The 20,949-nt window shown below is 39.3% G+C and overlaps 1 protein-coding gene across 3 annotated transcripts in view; it reads left to right on the forward strand.

Moving 5' to 3' along the window:
- Positions 1-207: 207 nt before the first annotated feature.
- The window catches only part of MAP7D3 (MAP7 domain containing 3), a 34,152-nt gene continuing 13,410 nt past the window's right edge, over positions 208-20,949 (forward strand). For 2 of the 3 annotated variants that reach the window (XM_081125867.1, XM_081125869.1), the window contains exons 1-8: positions 208-497; positions 5,732-5,830; positions 5,924-6,007; positions 7,065-7,228; positions 11,461-11,575; positions 12,122-12,226; positions 16,617-16,742; positions 20,002-20,636. In XM_081125867.1, the coding sequence (XP_080981993.1) occupies positions 440-497; positions 5,732-5,830; positions 5,924-6,007; positions 7,065-7,228; positions 11,461-11,575; positions 12,122-12,226; positions 16,617-16,742; positions 20,002-20,636 (1,386 nt within the window). In that variant the 5' untranslated portion in view covers positions 208-439. The remainder of the gene's footprint in view (positions 498-5,731; positions 5,831-5,923; positions 6,008-7,064; positions 7,229-11,460; positions 11,576-12,121; positions 12,227-16,616; positions 16,743-20,001; positions 20,637-20,949) is intronic. The other variant, XM_081125868.1, reaches the window with a different exon arrangement.

Here is a 20,949-nt window from a genome sequence, read left to right on the forward strand (position 1 = left end):
TCTTCCTCCAAATTGGGCCTTTCTTAGTGTAGTGTTTCAGAGACTAGCAAACTCGTGATGCAAACGCACTCAGTATGAGTTCCGTAAGTGAACGAAGGAAGGAAGGCTGTTACTGCGTTGCCAGGTAGGAGTGACGAAAGGGGAAAAGGAATGTTGGATGGCCCAGCCGCGTGGTGACTGGCTGGCCTCACAAAGGGGGTGGGGGAGAGCACGGAACGAACGAGAAGGCTTCTTTAGACTAGGTGGTCGCTGCCCAGCGGGTCGCGACGTGGTGGTTGGAGAGCTGCGCCGCCAGCTGAGCTGGTCCCAGGCGGGCGGGGCGGGGGCGGAGCCGCCACGCCCCCCCGCGTTGGGGTCCGGGCCAGAGCGGCGACCGCGCTGGAGCCTGCGCAGTGTGGCCGCAGCGACAGTAGCGGCTAAGGGCTTGGGTACTTGGAAGATGGCGGAGCGCACCCCGGGCGGCGGCACATCCTTGAGGGGGATGCGGGAACGCATGGGTGAGCGGGCGGTGGCTTCCTGGAGGAGGGGGCGGCGGCGCGGGCGGCGGGGGCGGCGGGGTGCTCGCGGCCCCAGACACGTTGGCGCTGCGCAGCGGGAGCCGGAAAACTTTACTCCGAGTCGCCTAGCGCCGTCTGTCCTCCCCTCGCCCAGCTGGAGCCCCTGGGACTGGCGGGGGAGTGGTGACGGGACAGGGACACTTGGGGAGACTGCCGGCGAGCGCCGCCGATGGCTGATCCCCGCGAGCGGGCGGCACGTAGCTAACGGGCGCTGCGAGGCCGGGGTGGCCTGGAAGCCCGGACCCCGCGGACTGTCCCGAACCCCTCCTGTTGTTGGGGGCGGCGTGCGCCCCACAACCGCTGCGACCGACGCGCGGCTGCCGGGGATGAGCGTCCTGGAGGACCCCGCGCTCTGGGGCCGCCTCCGTCGCGGGCGCAGCCCTTCCAGGCATCAGCGGTTGGAGTTTCCCTTCTATCTGGGGCGCTCGCGCTCTGATTCTTTCCCACGGTTGCAATCCGTGCCTTTCCGAAAGCTTGCCTCTGCCACCTTCCTACTCACGGTTCGGTAAGGAGGGAGCCTAAATTGGGATGAAATTTAGCTCTCTCTACCTCCTGATTCCCATTACTCCTCCAAGGTGTCACCTTTCCTGGGACATCTTGCAGACCCTAGGCTGCACTGATTCAGAGTGCATCTCCTGAACTCATCTCCTCGCCAAAAAGTTACCCTCCAAATCGTTAATTTTGTAAAATTTGGCAGCGTATTTCTTAGCCCACGAGACTGCTCCACTACTTGAGCGAAATAGCATTTCTTGCTTGTAGGAGGTTGCTTTTCGCCAGTTCTCAGGCAAGTTTCCTCCTGTATGAGCTTGAATAAAACTATCTTATTGATTTCACTGAACTCCTCAGGGAGTTTTTTCATTTGCAGTTGATAAATTAATTTAGATTGGCTGCAACTGCGAGGCGTTATGTGACTTCAGAAGGCTTTGAATCAACTCTTCAGAGAAAATACACTTTCATCAGTCCATCAGCAGAAAACTCTTTTCTGTCTCTAGGGAGACAGTTTCCATTAAATTCAGATTTGTTTTATTGCTTATGGACAACTAAAGCTCTCTGACATTGGTTTATATCATTGTTTTAAATTAACCAGCATTCTGGATAATTCCCCCAAACGTTTGTATATTGAACGTTGAAAAGTATTTGAAAATCTTGTATAGGACAGTTGCTTGAATTGACATATTTCAAACCCAAAACTTAAAAAGCCATGGAAAAGAGGTTTAACACAGAACCCTAGTTGACATCCTCGCTGCCCACTTTGTGTTAGAAATTGAAAACATCACATGCTAGACCAGAACTGCCCTCCAGGTCTCAGCATTTCTTAAAGGGTGATAAAGAGTCAATGAAGTGTTTTGCCACTTTATGGCACTTGCTTCTTTTTATTCTCTTGTCCAAATAAGAGTGAGTAGTACTGAATTTTTAATCTACCAACTAGTTTCATAGTATGGTTCTCTGCCACAACCAAAGCCCTTTTGTAACAGTAAAAAAACCATTCAATCATTTTTTGCAATCTCTGCCCTTCCCTACCTGGTAAAAGTACTAGTTTAGGTGATCTAATGTTTCTGATGAGTACAGAAGAAAGGATCATGGGGAAGAAAGGTCATGGGCAGGTAGGGCTACAGGTTTTATGTTGAGTTCTGACAGGGATTTAAGAGCAACGTCTGCAGCAGACGCTATAGAATTGCTGGATAAGTATGTGGGTGAGTATTCATCATTGACGTCTCATGGGATTAAGCATTTGGGGTTGATTGTGCTTGTGTGCAGCCTTAGGAATATTATCATCATTCTTAACTAGTTGTCATGCTGTGTTCTTCCTTTCCTTAATTCAGTTTGCCCTAGTGCAGCAGAACTCTAGTGACACAGACAGTGTGTGTATTATGTATGTATGTATGTGATTGTGTGTATGTGGGGGGGGAGGTAGCAGAGAGAAGCAGAAATTTTCTACTACTTTGAAGTCAATAATGAGCTAAAATACTTTATGTCCCAAAGGGGCTTCAAAATCTCAATGACATGTTTTAAAAACCTATTAAGTGTAAGCATTCTTTAACTTTGGCATCTTAGTGGCACCTATTTTTGGTTCATTTCATTATGAGACTTATATTGGGCTAGATAGCATGACTGAGTGTAAGTTTTCCCCATAGGAGAATGGTTTTCTTCTTGTAATGTCCTTTACACTTACTTTAAAGTAGTCCTGTGTTAGCCACAGCATAATAGTGCTTTCTTTCTTTTTTTTTTTTAATAGTAAATGCTTTATTTTAAAATCTTTCCATAGCTGTATTTTTCAAACTATATTTTCAGCCCAAACCCATATATTTCATTTATTTCTTGTTTAGTCAACTTTATACATTTAGATCTTAATTCCTTTTCGTGATTTTTCAAATAGAAGTAACCTTAGAAGTAGCTGGGGTGGGAATAATGAATTAAGTCCTATAGAGGTTAATGTGGGTTTTCTTACAGTCTAGTCCTTGATAATTATGTAATATTTCAAAGTAAAGTTGCTTCTTAATCTACAACTGAATCAAGGTCTGGTCTCACCATTACTACCTGTGTGATCTGGGGAAGTTATGTTTAGCTTCACTGTCTATAAAAAAAAAGGGAAAACCAATCATATCCACTTTATAGGATTGTTGATAAGGTTTACACCTTGCAAAGGAAGATAACTTTGTATATGGTGAAGTGATGATGTACATTATTTGTTATGGCAATCTTTAGGAAAGTACCATAAAATAGATTACAATTCATAATTCAGTTTTAGTAATAAACTCTACACGTTTTCTTGTTTAATCTCCAGGCAAAGGTAACTTTTAACCTTAATTTGGGATTTAGAATTAGAATAAGAACTGCAGAAATACTGTAGAGTACGTCCTGTAATTTAGTGTTACTTTAAAATGGTAAATAAATCCCCCCAGTCCATGGAGGTGAATAAAATATTCACTGTGTTAAGTCAAGACATAAAGGCTTTCTCCCATTGCCTGGACATTTAAAATAATTTTTAGAGCCTGCCCTTTTCGTGAGTGTATATCTTGCCAGTAGGAATTTGGATATAAAGGTGTAAAAATCAGATTTGATGTTATATTACCACATTAACCTTTATTTGATTGGTTCATTATTCCCACCACAGCTAATTCAAGGGTTACTTCTGTTTAATAAGATCTAAAAATCTGGTAAAATTGTTCATTTTGAAATAAATTGTCCTTTTGGCCAGCTAAATTGTGCCAAAATATCGACTTTCCTTATGACTTATAAGAAAACCGAATGCACAAAAACAAGTTTTCTCCATGCTCACGTAGAAATGTTGTAAGTGGGAGGGGTATATAGGAGGGATTACTTTATAGACTGTATTTAAGAATTTTTCCTAATACACTAGTACTCAAATTCAGAGGGTAATTGTGGTCTACAAAATTGCCAGTAGTTGAATTATTAAGGAAGGTGAGAAGGGTCTAATCTTCAAATTTAGCTAAGTCATGTATTATCTGAGCTGTTAGGTCTCTGGTGTAAAAAAAAACCCTTTACCCCTTGTGAAATAGTGATCCCTATGGCAGCCATAGTGATGTCACCTTTCAAGGTTACTCTGTAAAATGACTCCCAGATATCTTTCCTCAGTGGCATCTAACAGCTCAGAGTCCATTCATTCTCTGAGTACAAAGACAGCACCTCTATTCCCTTAATTATTTCCCCTGCTCATCTTCAGCTGTTATATTTTCCTTGATATATAGAAACCAGAATTGTATGCAGTATCACGGGGCCATATTTCTTGTGCTTTCATTCAAAGGTGGAAGAGAATTTTCATTGTTCTTCTCCAGATCCTTCCTGAAGATGCCCAGTATTATGGGGCCTTTTAGAAACAGCCATACATGGAATTAAAGGTTTCAGGGAATCCTTTATAATAACTTGTATGTGTATCACCCTAGAATTGTAGTTTTTCTTACTTTCCCTAAAACTGTGATCCCCTTATCTTATATTTTACCCCTATTGAAGTTTATTTTACTTAATTTTTAAATTTAAAAATAATTGGCATACAATATTATATTAGTTTCAGGCATACAATATAGTGATTTGACATTTATATACCTTTACAATTTGATCACCACACTAAATCTAGTAATCATGTGTTACCTTGCAAACTTATCACACTATTATTGACTGTATTCTTCTTCACCTTTTCCACCCATCCCCCTTATTGAAGTTTATAGCTTTTGTACCTGTTTACACAAGACATATGTAAATTTGTATTGTATAATTTACATTTGTTTGCCTGACGTTTTTCTACCTAGAATAATGCCATCTCATTGGAAATTCCTTGAGTGGCTTTCCACCTTCTGTGTGCATCAGAATAGAGCCTTTTGCAATTGCAAAGGCCTGGGTTCACCCCCTAGAGAGTCGGGGCTGGGAGGGGCAGGCATTGCTAATTTTTTTAAAAGCAATTTAAGTGACTGCAGCCAGTGTAGCAAGCCCCTGATCTAGGTCATTTATAAGTGTACTCCTTAATATCAAGCCCAATCTCTGAGAATATCACTGTTGACACTTTTGCTTCCAAGTTAAGATCCATAAGCTCCAAATGTTTTCTAAATTCCCAGTTTACGGCGAAACATTTTTCCAATTCCCTGCCAGCTCAGTTTTTCTAGTACTTGATGCATTTTTGTTTTTTGTTTTTGTGTGTGTTTTTTTAAATATATCTTTATTGATTTCAGAGAGAGGGAAGGCGAGGGAGAGAGAGAGATAGAAACATCAATGATGAGAGAGTCATTGATCGAGCCCACAACCCGGGCATGTGCCCTGATCCGGAATCGAACCCCGATCGCCTGGATCCTAGGTCGACGCTCAACCGCTGAACCATGCCCGGCCAGGCTTGATGCATTTTTGAAAGCTACTGATCATTAACTCCTACTCATCCACAAACTTGTCCTGCTACTTACTCCCACTAACAACTCTCTTTATGTCCAAAGATATAGTGTCATATCCACAGCACACACTCTGAATTTTTTGTGAAATCATTGTTGAACATCATGAGCTCAGTATGTCTTTGTTGTTGACTCAGATTAACCCGTCGGGACTTCGCCTTATGGAGGATACACTTTCCTTTATCATCAAAGACACAATTGGCTGTGCTTTGCAGCCCCTGTTTTAGCTGTTTGTATTCTTAATATCTAATCCCTTTCCTCTATCTCCCTGTTTTTTAGTTGCTGCCGCTCATGCCATTGCTCAAGAAAGACGCACCCAGAGTGGGTTTAGCTCTCTTCCATCCCAGTCCTCAAATACAAGATCAGCATTTAAACCAGGTATAATTTCTAGAATACTTTGATAGGTGTCAAAGTGTCATATCATTAAAATTTGATATCCTATTAATGTCTAACTATATTCTCTTTTTTTAGTAATAGATGGATCTGTTCTTAAAAATGATATAAAACAAAAATTAGCAAAGGAGCGAAGAGAAGAAAAAAGAAGACAACAAGATGGTATATTTTAGACTTTAAAAAAATCAAAATGAATGAATTTTATATTGAAGTTATATATTTCCAAATTGTTTTTTGTTTTTCCTAATCTTATGTGATAGATCTCACTTTTTATCATATGCATTATATTGGATTAAATGCTTGTACTAAATCAGATAGAGAAGGCTCATGAAAGAAATTTGACTACAGTTTAATTTTTGACATAGTAATTTCTGTTAGCTTTAATTTTCTGAAAACTAAGGTATGAATATCTCTTCAACAGTCCTAGAAACAAGCAGAATGGGATGTCAGTAAAATAATAGTAAACATGAAAATGAAGTTGCTAAGAATCCTAACATAGATCTGGTATCTTTCACTGATCCCTGTGCTTCTCAAGTGTAACTTTGGATCATTTGGGATCTAAAAGAATATTCTTTTTACACCCTGAGAGAATGCTCTTTCAACTGTGTATTTTTCTCCTCTGGTCTTGTAAATCCACTGACAATACTAGTGCTCAACTTTATTCAGATGAAATATCAATTACCATTGTTTTGGTGAGGAGCTGTTTCTTCCTAGCTCTAAGCCCCAGACTGTTTTACAACTGCATAGATCTCTCCAGGCTTAAGCTAGGGGAAATTTAAATGTAGGAAAACATCAAAATGTGGTATGTGACTAAGCCCATGAACCGGCATGCTTAATGTGGTCTGTATAGGTGAGGCCTTTGAAAGGAGTTTCCTAGTAGAAGGAGAAAAACACATCTGGCCATGTGTTTTTTTAAAAATTCTTGTTTTAATATTTGACGTTAGCTCAAATCAGCAGAAATGTCAGATGTACCAGAAACTGTTTCTTCTTAATTTGAAATTTGGGTTCAGACAGGATGAAAGTCATCTAAGCTAGTTTAGTTCTCTGGAGTTTCTGTTTGGTGGCCATCTCTTTTCACTTATGTAATAAGTGTTTAGTTATGAACACAGATTGTTATTTTTAAGAAAGAGAATGAGATATGTTCACTTTCTCCTTGGTGTGTCATGGGGAAAACGTAAATATTTTCTGGATCTTACACCTTGCATTTGGAATATTTCAGCTACTAAAGAAATACAACTACTTGAAAAAGAGAGAAAGTCCAAGATCCAGTATGAAAAACAGATGGAAGAGAAACAGCGAAAGCTGCGAGAACAAAAACAGAAAGATGAACAGCGGAGAATATCTGCAGAAGAAAAAAGAAAACAAAAATTACAGGAAGAAAGGGTACCTATTTTTCTAGACTATTAATCAGATGATATATTGTGTTGCCTGGGTCTGGAATTTTTTTTTTTTTTTTTTTTTAAGCCTGTCTCTGCCTTTACTCATCTGACTTGTGGAAAGGAAACCAATCCCAATTCTTCCTTTCTTCCCTTCAATATTAGAGGCTCTTGTCCCTGTCCCAGTCAGATCCCTGGAGTTGAGACCCGCTGGCTGAGGTAAAGAGGAGCCTTGCAGATCCAGGATGAGAGCCCAGACATGGCACACAGGGTGCCTGCAGCCTGGGGTTTGCTCTGAGCAGCTCTCTCTTACCAAAGAGCTTTCAGTTTTGGCCCAGTTACTAATATGCACAGACCCACCATCCGGTCCTCCCTGACAGGGCCCCATCTGACAGGCTTGCTGCTTTTATTCTTATGAGTTTATTTATTTATTTATTTATTTATTTATTTATATCCTCATCTGAAGATATTTTTTCCATTGCTTTTCAGAGAGAGTAGAAGGGAGGGAGAGAGAGAGAGAGAGAGAGAGAGAGAGAGGAGAGAGAGGAGAGAGAGGAGAGAGAGAGAAACACCTATGTGAGAGAGACACATCGATTGGTTGCCTCCCGACTAGGGCCCGGGATCAAGCCTGCAACTGAGGTACATGCCCTTGGCCGAAATCAAACCCAGGACCCTTCAGTCCTCAGGCCAATGCTCTAGCCACTGAGCCAAACTGACTAGGGCTGTGAGTTTCTTTTATTGATTTCAGAGAGGAAGGAAGAGGGATAAGCCTCCTGCACACCGCCTACTGGAGATCGAGCCTACAACCCTGGCATGTGCCCTGACCAGGAATCAGATTGAGACTTCTTGGTTCATGGGTCATTGGTCAACCACTGAGCCACACAAGCTGGCCTGACAGACTTACTTCTTAAAACTACAACTGTAATTGTATGACTGAGTCCCAGCCAAGTCCAAGCCCTGCTCCCTTACACATTCCCGATTCCCTCTTTTGTGTGTACTCTCCCTCTCCCTCTCCCTCTCCCTCTCCCTCTCCCTCTCCCTCTCCCTCTCCCTCTCCCTCTCCCTCTCCCTCTCCCTCTCCCTCTCCCTCTCCCTCTCCCTCTCCCTCTCCCTCTCCCTCTCCCTCTCCCTCTCCCTCTCCCTCTCCCTCTCCCTCTCCCTCTCCCTCTCCCTCTCCCTCTCCCTCTCCCTCTCCCTCTCCCTCTCCCTCTCCCTCTCCCTCTCCCTCTCCCTCTCCCTCTCCCTCATTCCTCACATTCCCTTTTCTCTCTTTTGTTTTGTGGCCCACTGCTCTCTTCTCCTTTCTGAACTCTTAGTGTCTTTGGCACTCTCTTGATATGAGTCACTGCCATTGTGATGCCCTCTCTTTTTCCCTTCAGTCCCTCTTTACTCAGTTTGTCTTTTATTATTTCCACATGGACACCTGGCTCCCTGGATCATTCTGTAGATTCTCTCTGACACCAGATTTTTCTCCTGTAGGTCATTCCACTACTTTACTCTGAGTCACTTTCTTCTGAATCTGGCAGATTTCTCTGTGACACCTTTCTCCTTCCTGCTGGCATTCCCTTCTTGTTTCCAGTGATTCTCCAGTGTCCCTAAACAAATCTTAGTCTGTGTCCTGGTTCTCTGTCTGAGGTGCCTCACTTTTCTTTCTGCTTTCTTTGTTATAGCTTCTCTTTTCCTCTTCTCATTGCACTTTCTGCCTAATTTCTCAGTATGTATGCTTTTATTTTCCTCTTTTTCTGTTGCTCTAATTTTACATCTCTCTTTGGTTACATTTCTTCCCCATGAACCTTCTTCTCTGTTGCTCACTTTTCCTCCTTCCTTGTGCACACAGTTGCTCTTGCACATGCCTCACCCCCAGCCCCTACCTCCTGTGGATCTTCTTTATTCTAGACTGTCCTTGTGCCACCTCTTCCCCATCCATGATCCACTACCCTTTCTGTGTCTTTCTGAACCTTTTTCTGTGGTAGCTTATGCTCTTTTTCCACATTCCAGTATTTAATGGACTCTCAGAATTTCTGTCACTTTGTTTTCCTCTGTGAAACATCTCTTTAATTTACTTATCTATGTTAAAGAGAAAGGAGAGAGAGAGAATATGAACTAAGTAAAGACATAGAACCAAAGAAACTAAAACAGAAAACTGTGTAGAGTCTGGGAAGGGAGGGTCCCTGGAGGAGAGAGAGAGTCTCAGGGACTGAGAGGAAAAAATACCATCTTAGAGAAAGGAATCTGAGAAAGAACACAGAAGAGAATGCAGCAAAATGAAACTGCAGACAGAAAGGGAGCCAGAGACATGGCGGGAGAAGAGGCAGAAAGATGAGACAGGGCCAAAGAGAATCAACCCCAGAGAGCTAGTGTCCGGGAGCAGAGCAGGGACCATGGGACAGTAGGCTGCAGGTAAAAATCCAAACTTGGTGGTGCTGAGGAGGCAGATGGGAGGTATATCTGAGCCACAGATGCAGGAAGGAGCCTGAGAGCACAGGTTCATTTGGAAATCAGTGCATTTGAAAACAGTGAGATAGAATTCTTAGGAATCAGTAATGTTGAACTAATACAAGATTAATCTCTGCTTTGAGTCTTTTTTTTAATTTTAGAATGTATTTTTTAAAATTTATTTTATTGTTGAGAGTACTATGGATGTCCCTTTCTGGGTTTCCAAGTAATTTAAAGCAATTTTCTGTTAGAAAATATAATTTTAAAATACTGCCCTTAGATACATTTTTTTTTTGATAAATTTTATTTTAGGAATTGTAATTGCTACTCTCAGAGGATATGGATGATTCTGTTTTTCTGCTACGTTTACCCTCTATGCCCTCAGAGAAATGATGGGAACATTGTAAGGATGATGTTGCTAAGAAACGGTGGTTTCCAGGGAAAAATAGAAAACCTGGCCCTGAAGTTGATTGGCTCACCTGAGTATAGCCCATGGCATGTTATAGCACAGAGATGAAAAATATCTGAGTGAAGAAAACCGTCTCGTTTCTGGCAGTGGAGTTTTTTTGCCAACGTGTGACATTGACATTTGTGTGGCTGTTATCCTGGGAAGTTGTGGGTTTTTTTTTAATATGTTTTTATTGATTTCAGAGAGGAAGGGAGAGAGAGAAATAGAAACATCAATAATGAGAGAGAGTTATTGATCAACTGCCTCCTGCACGCCCCCTACTGGGGATGGAGCCCACAACTCAGGCATGTGCCCTGACTGGGAATCGAACAGACATCTGGTTCATGGATCAATGCTCAACCACTAAGCCACACCGGTCAGGCCTGAGCAGTTTAAATTGAAGTTGAGGTCAAGACAAACACATTAGTTATCTTTTTTAAAACTGGGTTAGTTAACACCAGAATTGAAGATGTTATAAATGGGTATAGTTTTAAAAATACATGCCACAACCAGGTGATGAATGCTTGAGGGAGTCAAGCAGAGGGAAAAATGAAAGTAGGGAAATAATAAAACATAAGTTATGATTAGCAAACACAAAATTGGACCCCTCAGCCTTTGTATAGTTGGTAGAAATAGGCTACAAATTTTGGTTCTACATTTCCTAATGATATAAGCAGAGGGAAGTAAAGTTAGTTCTTTGATTCAGATTCATAAGATTAAAACCTCGTTATTCAGTAGAAGCACTAATACTGATTGATACCCGAGACATGTCTCTATTTTTTAACTTTTACATGAATACAAAAAAAATTTTGCCTGATAGAAAAATTTGGTGATGGTGTTTTATAACCCACAGGTCAAATTATACTAATCACTAAAAGGAATATGTAAAACTTGTTGGGATTTAATTAATTAAGTAGGCTTTTTTAAAAAATTATGTTTTTATTGATGTCAGAGAGAGGAAGAGAGGGAGAGAGAGAGAGAACCATCAATGATGAGAGAGAGTCATTGATCAGCTGCCTCCTGCACACCCCCTGCTGGGGATCCGGCCCGCAACCTGGGCATGTGCCCCCACCGGGAATTGAACCAAGATCTCCAACTGCTGAGCCACACCATACTGGGTGGCATTTTCTTAAAATTTTTATTTTATTAAATTTATTGCCATGACATTGGTTAATAAGATCATATAGGTTTCAAGTGTACACTTCTGTGGTACATGATCTGTATATTGCATTGTGTGCCCAACACTCAAAGTCAAATCATTTTCTGTCACCATACATTTGGCCCCCTTCACCTTTTACTACCCCCCACCCCCTTCCCTCTGGTAACCACCATACTGTTGCATTTATTTTAAATAGGAGAAATTCAAAGCTGTTGTCTCTCGTACGTTGGAGCGGAGTAACCGTATTGAACAACGTCAAAAACGATGGTCATGGGAAGGCTCTACAACAGTGAACTCTGAAAGTAAAATGGGTAATTAATACAACAATTAACCTTTGGGTTCATTCATGCTGATACTGAAATATTGGCTATTAGTATAAGGTTGCATTGCAGCAAGGTTTTGAGTTTTGTATCTTAAATGAAAATGCTGCCATGTACTCTTTGGCATGCACAGTATTTCACTCGTGTCATGTGATTGCAAAAGAAACAGGTGAAAATTCTATAACTTTATTTTTCATACAGTATATCTAAAATCTTACCAGTTAAACTTGTAATTAGTATAAAATGATTAATAATAAATAAGCTTGACACACTTTTTCCAGTGCATAGTTTTAAAATAAATTAATCCGGCCTCTTTACTATTGATGTACTGTAAATTTTCCTACATAGGAACATAATTCTACACAATTTCATAAAGCATAAGTTAAATTTACGAAGTTTTTAAGGAACGACTGACAGTGAACATTGTGTATCTAATTAATACACTGGCGCCATAGAACTACATCATGAACTCATTTTGTTTCAGCTAATGATGCTATCTTAAAATATGAGTACAGTAAAAAATCTATCTTTTCTCAGTCAAGAAACGGTCTATATCTACTGAAAAACTTGAACAGGAGACTTCTGGGTCACACAAACAAATGACTGTGTCATCTTCTGGTTCTCAGAATTCTATTTCCAAGAGTAAGTAATTATTTCATGTATTCCACTGAATTTCAAGTAAATGAAGTCAATTATTTATATGTATTTTTATAGTACTGCTTCTTTAGATTGTACCACATTTGATTTATTACAAAGAGCACCACATTGTTTTACAGTAGAGAGGGTCATTACTATTTTGTATTTTCATCAATATACCAATATAAATATCAATGTATATATATATGTATAAAATCAGTATATCAATATAAATATCAGTGTTAAATCCTCTTTTTGTCATTTGTGTATTAATCACATCAGAAGGGTTTGTTAGGCTCAGCCCAAAGTGAAACATTTTTTTTTTGTTTGTTTTCCTTTTTATTACTTAAAAATATATATTTTTAAAATTTATATTCTTTACTGTTGACATTATTACAGATGTCCCCCTTTTGCCCCCCTCCTCCCAGCTCCCACTCACCCCCAGGCCTTCATCACACTATTGTCTGTCAATGGGCTATGCATATAAGTATATAAATATTTTGGTTTATCTCTTCCCATCACCACTCCCCCCCACACACACACACTGAGATGTGTCAGTCTGTTCCATACCTCCAGACCAGTTTTGTTGGTCAGTTTATTTTGTTCATTAGATTCTACAAATAAGTGAGATACTATGATACTTGTCCTTCTCTGACTAGCTTATTTCACTTAGCATAATACTTTCCAGTTCCATCCATACAGTCCCAAATGGTACGAGATTCTTCTTCTTTACAGCTGTAAATGTACCACAGCTTTTTTATCCACTCATATCTACTGATGGGCACTTGGGCTGTTTCCAGATCTTAGCTATTGTAAATAATGATGCTATGAACATAGAGGTGCATATATTCTTTCTGATTAGTGTTTCGGGATTCTTAGGATATATTTCTAGAAGTGGGATCACTGGGTCAAAGGCAGTTCCAGTTTTAATTTTTTGAGGAACCTCCATACTGTTTTCCACAGTGGCTGCACCAGTCTGCATTCCCACCAGCAGTGTACTAAGGTTCCCTTTTCTCCACATCTTTGCCAGCACTTGTTTGTTGATTTGTTGATGGCAGCCATTCTGGCAGGTGTGAGGTGGTACCTCATTGTGGTTTTAATTTGCATTTCTCTGATGATTAGTGACATTGAGAAAGTGAAACATTTTGACCACAAGTTGTTGCTATTAAGTGGCACAATAATTTATTTTAAAATTAATTCATATTCTTCCTAACCTATAAATGAAGTCATTTTTTCCTAAGGACTAGTTAAACTAGTCATTCAATTTTCATTAAGTTTCATGAATATTACCTCATTTTAAGGAAAATAATACCATATATATAGCATTGGACAGATTGGTCTGCTTTATTGGTCTATGAATATATTTGTTATTCACAACAACCTTGTAAAGTTGATAGATGAGTATAATTACCTTCCTGGTTTTATATTTGAGACCCCAATGAATTTACTACGAATTCTTCAAATACCTTTTGCTCCTGGTATTTGCCCTTTTAATTAGTATTCCTTATTTCAAAAATTGTTATGAGTGTGTGTGGCCATTTCTGGCTTGTTACACATGGTGCTACTCACTAATAATTGAAATGGATTAGGCAAGCTTACCTATCAATAAAAGAAATTATTCTTTATGGAAATAAAAATAGAAGTGATCTTGGTAGGAAACATTGGTAAACATTCCACAGCATTCCCTCAAACGTAGCCATTAACCAGAAGAAATACCTCTTTTATGCCTTGTGAATTGAGAAAAAGGTGTAATAATTTGAATTAAAAGTGTTTTTTGTATTATTAGGTGCCTTGACAGTTTTTGGAACAATGCTGATTGCTATAAAATTCTAGTACAGCAAAAGATTCTGGATCTAAGTTAAAGTATAATTAGTTGTAGCAGTGGTTAACTTAGTAAGATTTCCATTTTGTCTAAATATTATAGTTTTAATATGTTGAAAATGATTTTTGTTTTGTTCGTACTTACACTATGTTATTTGTACCTTTAGGACTCATACAGTTTCCAACAATTACTTGTGAGGTCTTTTGTTTGTCAGTTTGTGTGCATCAAGTTTTCTCTTCTATTGGTCTAACAAAAGTTGATCCATCCTGGCCGTTTTGGCTCAGTGGATAGAGCATCGACCGAAGGGTCTTAGGCTCGATTCCCGGGCAAGGGCATGCACCTCGGTTGCAGGTTTGATCCCCGGCCCTGGTCGGAGCGTGTATGGGGGGCAACCAATCAATGTGTCTTTTACACATCGATGTTTCTCTCTCTCACTCTCTTCCCCTCCTCCCTCACTTCCATTCTCTCTAAAAAAAATATCCTCAGGTGAGGATTTTTTTTAAAAAGTTGATATACTTATCACCCTCAATATGCTTTCCCAAAGCAGTTTTATGTATATATAGTCCAGGTCCATTCATAAATTAATGTGGGAAGATTTCCTGTAGCATCTTGCTTGTCATATAATAAAATTTATTTTTCACAAACTCAGTCCTTTCGAAAAATTCTGTAACATTCATTGCAATGTCATGTTTATATATTTCTTATATATTAAATACTTCTATTTTAATGTATCTTGTTTCACAAGCATTGACTATGTTTTACCATCTAGTTGCTTTGAGGAATTAGCAAAGATTTCCTACAGAGACATTTATTACATTTTTAGTATCCTGACGAAACACTAATATGTTTTCATTAATATGTCTACTTGCCATATTAATGAGACATGTAAAGAGAAGGAACAGGTGATGACTTTGACGTTAATAATTAGTTAAATTGCACGAAGGAGCCAATTCCAAGTAAATTTTTAAATGATTTTTTACTGGTTTTTCATATAAGAAGGTATGTGTGGAAGATACTTTGTGAAATAACTTGCTTAAAGGTACAGTATATTGCACATCCTGAAATGATGAATGTAATTAATGATTCTAAGGAAAATAAAATCAATGTTGGCAGTGGCAGTGGCTTACATTTACAAAACCCTTTCAAATTTAAATGAAACCTCTTCACCCTGAAGAGGTGAACATTTCAAACTCAAATACTTCAAATACCTTTGAAGTTCATAATCTAACCTGTAATATTTTAAATATCCCTGTTTCATTTATTTTTTAATATGTTTTTATTGATTTCAGAAAGAGGAAAGGAGAGGGAGAGAGAGATAGAAACATCAATGATGAGAGTCTTTGATCGGCTGCCTTCTATAGGCCCCAGACTGGGGATCACGCCCACAACCCGGGCATGTGCCCTGACCGGGAATCGAACCTCAATCTCCTGGATCCTAGGTTGATGCCCAACTGCTGAACCCTGCCCCGCCAGGCAGTATGTTTATCTTTGAATAAAAGATATAGCAAACTGCATTAACCTACAGAAGCTGAACAAGTAGAAGGAAAATCGGGTGGTTAGTTATTTCTCAGTACCAATCTTAAATAGTGGTTTAAAAGAGATATATGTATGTCAACATTCAGTTGCTTGAAAAGTCGATCCTAAAAGTGGAAGCAAAAAACAAAACCATATCCCTTTAGCTAAAAAATGTACTTTGATACCATGCTTATTTGGCTGAAGACAGAAGAGCCTATCTTTAAATGAAATACATAATTCTGCCATCATCTGAGCAAGGGGTCTTGAATGCAGCTGACAAATTAGATGACAGATGTTGAAAGAGATAATTTTGTACTAGAGGACTTGATTCCTTTCAAACATTTCATCAATTTGCGTTTAGAAGTTCTGAATTACCAGCCATATTTTGAACTTCAGTGCTTTGCTCTGTTACCCCACATCCATCCTTTGTGCATGTTCTCCCCACTGATTATTGCACGCAAAATACCACAGTGATTACTGAAGTATTTCTTTATTTAAAATAGTTTCTTTCTCACACCTTTCCCCCTAACTTTTCCCTCTCAAACATGATAGTTGCTTTTTTGTTTCATACTGAATTGTTCACTTACTGAAGACTCTTCACTTCATTGATTCAGGTCAAATCACATTGTCACAGGGATCTTTATAACAATAAAAATTTATTGGAGTAAGATATTTACAAGATTCATCTTTAGCAAAAGAAATCTGTCAGTCCCTTGGAGCTTTTGGCAATGGACTTGACCAGCATGACTGTTAGCAAAGTTGCTTTCTCCATGTGTGAGTTTCTCCATAGAGACTCCATATCCGTTGGGTATGGTTCTGTTAAATATCTTACCTAGGTTCTTTCATTGGCGTTGTGGTATGCTGGGGCATTTGCCCCTTTATTCAGGTCCTCTCTTCCCTAACTGTCAGGCGGCAGTATTCACTATCATGTATGTGTTCTCGTTGCCCCTACTTTTTGGCTGGGAAAGTTGTTTGCAGCAGTTCATGATGTTCTTTTTTGCTTGGCATTTATTTGTGAGGCCTCAAATTGAATCCTTTCTGTTTGTTCTCATCATTTAGTTCAGCAGCTGTACACCGATCTTTGGGAGAATGATTTAATCATGCGCCTGATCGCTCCAACCAAAGCATCAATAGCCAGGAGCAAAAGTACTGCTTCATTATCAATCCCTGGAAAAGATACTCCAGGTAACAGGCATAGGGTAGAAAGCCAGAAAGTGCTGGTATTTGCATTTAAGGAGTAGGTTGTATCACTTAATTTGTTAAAATAGGGCATGAAAATAATTTGAATCCATAGTTTCCAAATGAGTGATTTTATCCAACAGTTTATGTTACATATTTAATGTCTTCTAGCATTTAGTAGTTATCTGAGTAACAGGTAATTTATAGGATGAAATAGGTAATTTTGGTGGTGGTTGTTAAATTACAGAGCTCTATGGTTTTCCTGACTTGTGCTTAAGTGTGTCACAATGCTGTCGAAAGTACTGGATTTTAAAAGCATAGAAAAACTTAATATCAAGGGAGGAAATTCCTACTCTACCCTCCTTTTTCCCCCAAAATATGGAAGAATAATATTGAACTGCTCTTTAGCTTTTAATTAAAGACATAGAGATTGTTGGTAAAATAAGTCTTTAGGGTTATGTGGATTTTCTCATGTATAGGCCACATAAAGTATTAGGCCTGCCTGTGGGTAGTTAGCCGTCTTCTGTAATGGAGAGCTCTAACACATTGTTCCCATCATTTGTTTTCCCCTTTTTCTCCATTTTTGATTTTCCAGAATATATCCCACCCCTTTGTGGGGTTTTTTCAGTCAATCTTCATTTGATTCATAAAGCAAATCAAAATGCTCTCACTTTTTGGTAGTTCGTCTTTACTTCTTTTGATTTGAATTCCTGACTTTGTTTATGTCTAGTTACATGTATGTCAGATTATTTTCTGCCAGTGTCCCTCCAATCTATTGTAAGATATTTCTAATTACTTTCATTTTAGTTTAATATATTACTCCCCTCAAAAAATTCAACATTTTGTCTTAAATTTCTGTAGCTAATAGAAATTACATTATTATACTTACTATATCTTTTGTAACACAAACTGTCGGTGTTAAATAATATGACTCTTTAGGCACATATGGATATGTAGATAGGATGCTTTCTCCACCAGCCCTGGCCAGGTGGCTCTGTTGGTTGGAGTGTCATCCAGTACACCAAAAGGTGGCGGGTTTGATTCCTGATTAGAGCACATATCCAGGTTGTGGGTTCAATCCCTGGTCAGGGCACATGCAGGAGGTAACCAATCAATGTTTCTCTCCCACATCAATGTCTCTCTCTCTTTTTCTCTTTCTTTCTCTCTCTCTCTCAAAATCAATTTAAAAAATTTAAAAATGCTTCCTCCACCAAAAGTGAGACTGCAAAATAACATTTAATTTAGTCAGTGTTATTCATTAGTAGTCAATCTTTGGTAATTTGTTCCATTTTTATTATTTGATAAGATTCTATAAAAATTTCCACCCATATTTAAAGATAATATTACAGATTTACCATGTCTTAAGAAAGCTGCCATCAAAATAACTTCTAAAAAATGTTTACTTCATATTTTTCTTTGTGTTTATGTTTTTTTTTTTTTTCACAAAATGGGATTATAACCTTTTTTTTTTTTTTTTAATAGAGGAAGGGAAGTAGAGGAGAGAGAAATATTGATGTGAGATGGAAACATCGATAAGTTGCCTCCCATATACACACACAACTTGGCCATGCACCCCTACCAGGAATCAAACCCATGACCCTTTGATGCATAGCAGGACCCTCCAACCAACTAACCACACTGGCCAGGGCATAACCTGCTTTTGTTTAAACTCAATATATATTATTTTTATGTCCCCAAATTGCATATTGTTACTGTTAATGACTGTCTTAGTGTAGAGTCCAAATTTTCTGTTGGATATTTGGATTATATTTTCAATAGTTTCAGTATTATAAGCAATGCTATCATAAATAACCCTGTAAATACATTTTCATTTATTTATCTGATTTTTTCCTAAGGCTAAACCTAGAAGTGAAATTGCTGGAACAGAGTAGGTACTTTTTAAAAATCACTTTTGATGCATTATTGCCAAAATGGCCCTCATGGAGCATATGCAAATCCTCACCCCCACCACCAGTTTATGAAGTTGCTTGGTTCCCAAAATTGGTACCAAGTATTATCTATTTGCCCATTTATTAGGCAAAAAATATTTAGATTGTTAAAACTGGAAGAGACCTTGAAGATCTGGCCCATTCTGATTCATGTCTTAAATACAATTTTTAAAAATTTTCCTTGGCTGGTGTGGTTCAGTGGTTAGAGCGTCGGCCATCCCGCAGAAGGGTGGAAGGTTAGATTCCCGGTTAAGGGCACAGTTAAGGGCACATACCTGGGTTGCGGCCCCGCCCCTGGTCCAGGCTTCTGTAGGAGGCAACCATTCGATGTGTGTCTCTCACAGTGATGTTTTTCTCTCTCCCTCTCCGCATCCCTCCCTCCCTTCCACTCTCTCTGAAAAGTAATAGAAAAAATATCCTCTGGTAAGGATTAACAAAAAAAATAAAAATAAATAAATAAATAAATAAAAATTAAGTTTATTGTGGTGACATTGGTTAATAAGTTTAAAGTATACAATTCTATAATACATAATCTGTACATAGCATTGTGTGCTCACCTCCCAAAGTTTAGTCCCCTTCTGTCACCATATATTTGACCCCCTTTACCCTCTTCGACCTCTTCCTACCCCTCTTCCCCTGTGGTCACCACCATACTGTTGTCTGTGTCAATGAGTCTTTTTGTTTGCTTGTCTGTTCATTTGTTGCTTTCTGTTTTATATCCCACATATGAGTGAAATCATATCATTTTTGTCCTTTTCCGCCTGACTTATTTCACTTAGCATGATACTCTCAAGATCCATCCATGTTGTTGCAAATGTACAGTTTGTAGTATGGGAGAGAAAATGCTCTTTTTTACATTCTATCTAAAAAAATTATGTATAGAGTGTTTGACATAATCACCTGTAACAGTAAGTTCTCTGGCCCTGGTGAAGTTGTTTAGATTATTTTTTAAAAGTGTTGAAGATCTTGTAATTTTCTATGACAATTATTCTGAACAATAATGTGATTAAAATAGAAATGACAATTGCAAACCTCCACTTTGTTGGGAGCAGCATCTTATCTTCATCTGCAGTGGGTTATTGCTTTCACAGTGATTCTGTTGGTGGTGGTGCTTATGAGATATACCAGTTTTGCCATGCATCTGCCCTGTGTCTGTCATCCCACTAAACACTTCCGTTGTGTGTAATCTTTGTCATTTCCTAGTAAACACAGTCTATCTCTCTCTCTCTCTTCTCTTTTCCTGTTCTTATACTGTTTCAGGGTGCATTTCTGTTTTGTCAGATTTCTAACTGGAATTTCATTCTCTCCTCCTTCAGCCATAGGCATCCGCAACCCTGTAATGCGGTATGCAAACATGCCCTTGCTTAGCCGGAGCAGTGATGAATTGAAGAATCCATTAGCACTCTGCAAGTCAGCAGTTGCAGTGCCTCCCCAGGAGAAAGGAGAAACACCCCTCAAGGTGAGCCTGGAACCACCCCCTGAGGGGAGCGTGGAAGCAGCTCCTGAAGCAAGTGTGGAAGTGGGCCCTGAGGTGAATGTGGAAACACCATTCAAGGTGAGCGTGGAAACAGCCCCCAAGGGGAGTGTGGAAACATTCCCTGAAATTAGTGTGGAATCGCTCCCCGAGAGCTTGGAAACATCACCTGAGGGGAGCGAGGACGTGTCCCTCGTGAGTGTGGATCCATCCCCTGAGGTGAGCATGGACTCGTCCTCTGAGGTGAGTTTGGACTCATCCCCAGAGGGGAGCATGGAAACGTCATCTGAGGCACGCATGGAAGTGTTCCACAAGGCGAACATGGACGTGATTCCTGAGGAAAGCTTGGAAACAGTCCTTGAGGAGAGCATGGAAGTGCCCCTCGAGGCGAGTGTGGAAGCCTCCCCCGAGTCCAAGTCATGCCCTGAGGTGAATGTGGAAACATCTTCTGAGGAGAAAGTGACAGATACTCCACAGGTTTGTCAAGTACCTCTTACTGACTGACTAATCTTCCATTAAAATATGTTTATTTAATTGTATAGATGATGTGATAGGTTTCCCAATAAAAACTATACCATTCAGCAATAAAATTAATAAAACAGGATAATTCACTTTGGTGATTTAAAATTCTGATATTCATTATATCAGTTTCCCCTAAAGGTGAAATACTAATTTTTAGGAGGGACAAGATGTAGGAGTTTATATGAACTTTGCTTCTAAACTCTGAAGAAAAATTTTTGAGAAATATTGTAAACCCTTAATTAAGATTTAGAAATACAATTTGAAGTGA

Source organism: Miniopterus schreibersii (genome assembly GCF_964146895.1).
Source record: "Miniopterus schreibersii genome assembly, chromosome: X".
Classification (NCBI taxonomy): Eukaryota; Metazoa; Chordata; class Mammalia; order Chiroptera; family Miniopteridae; genus Miniopterus; species Miniopterus schreibersii.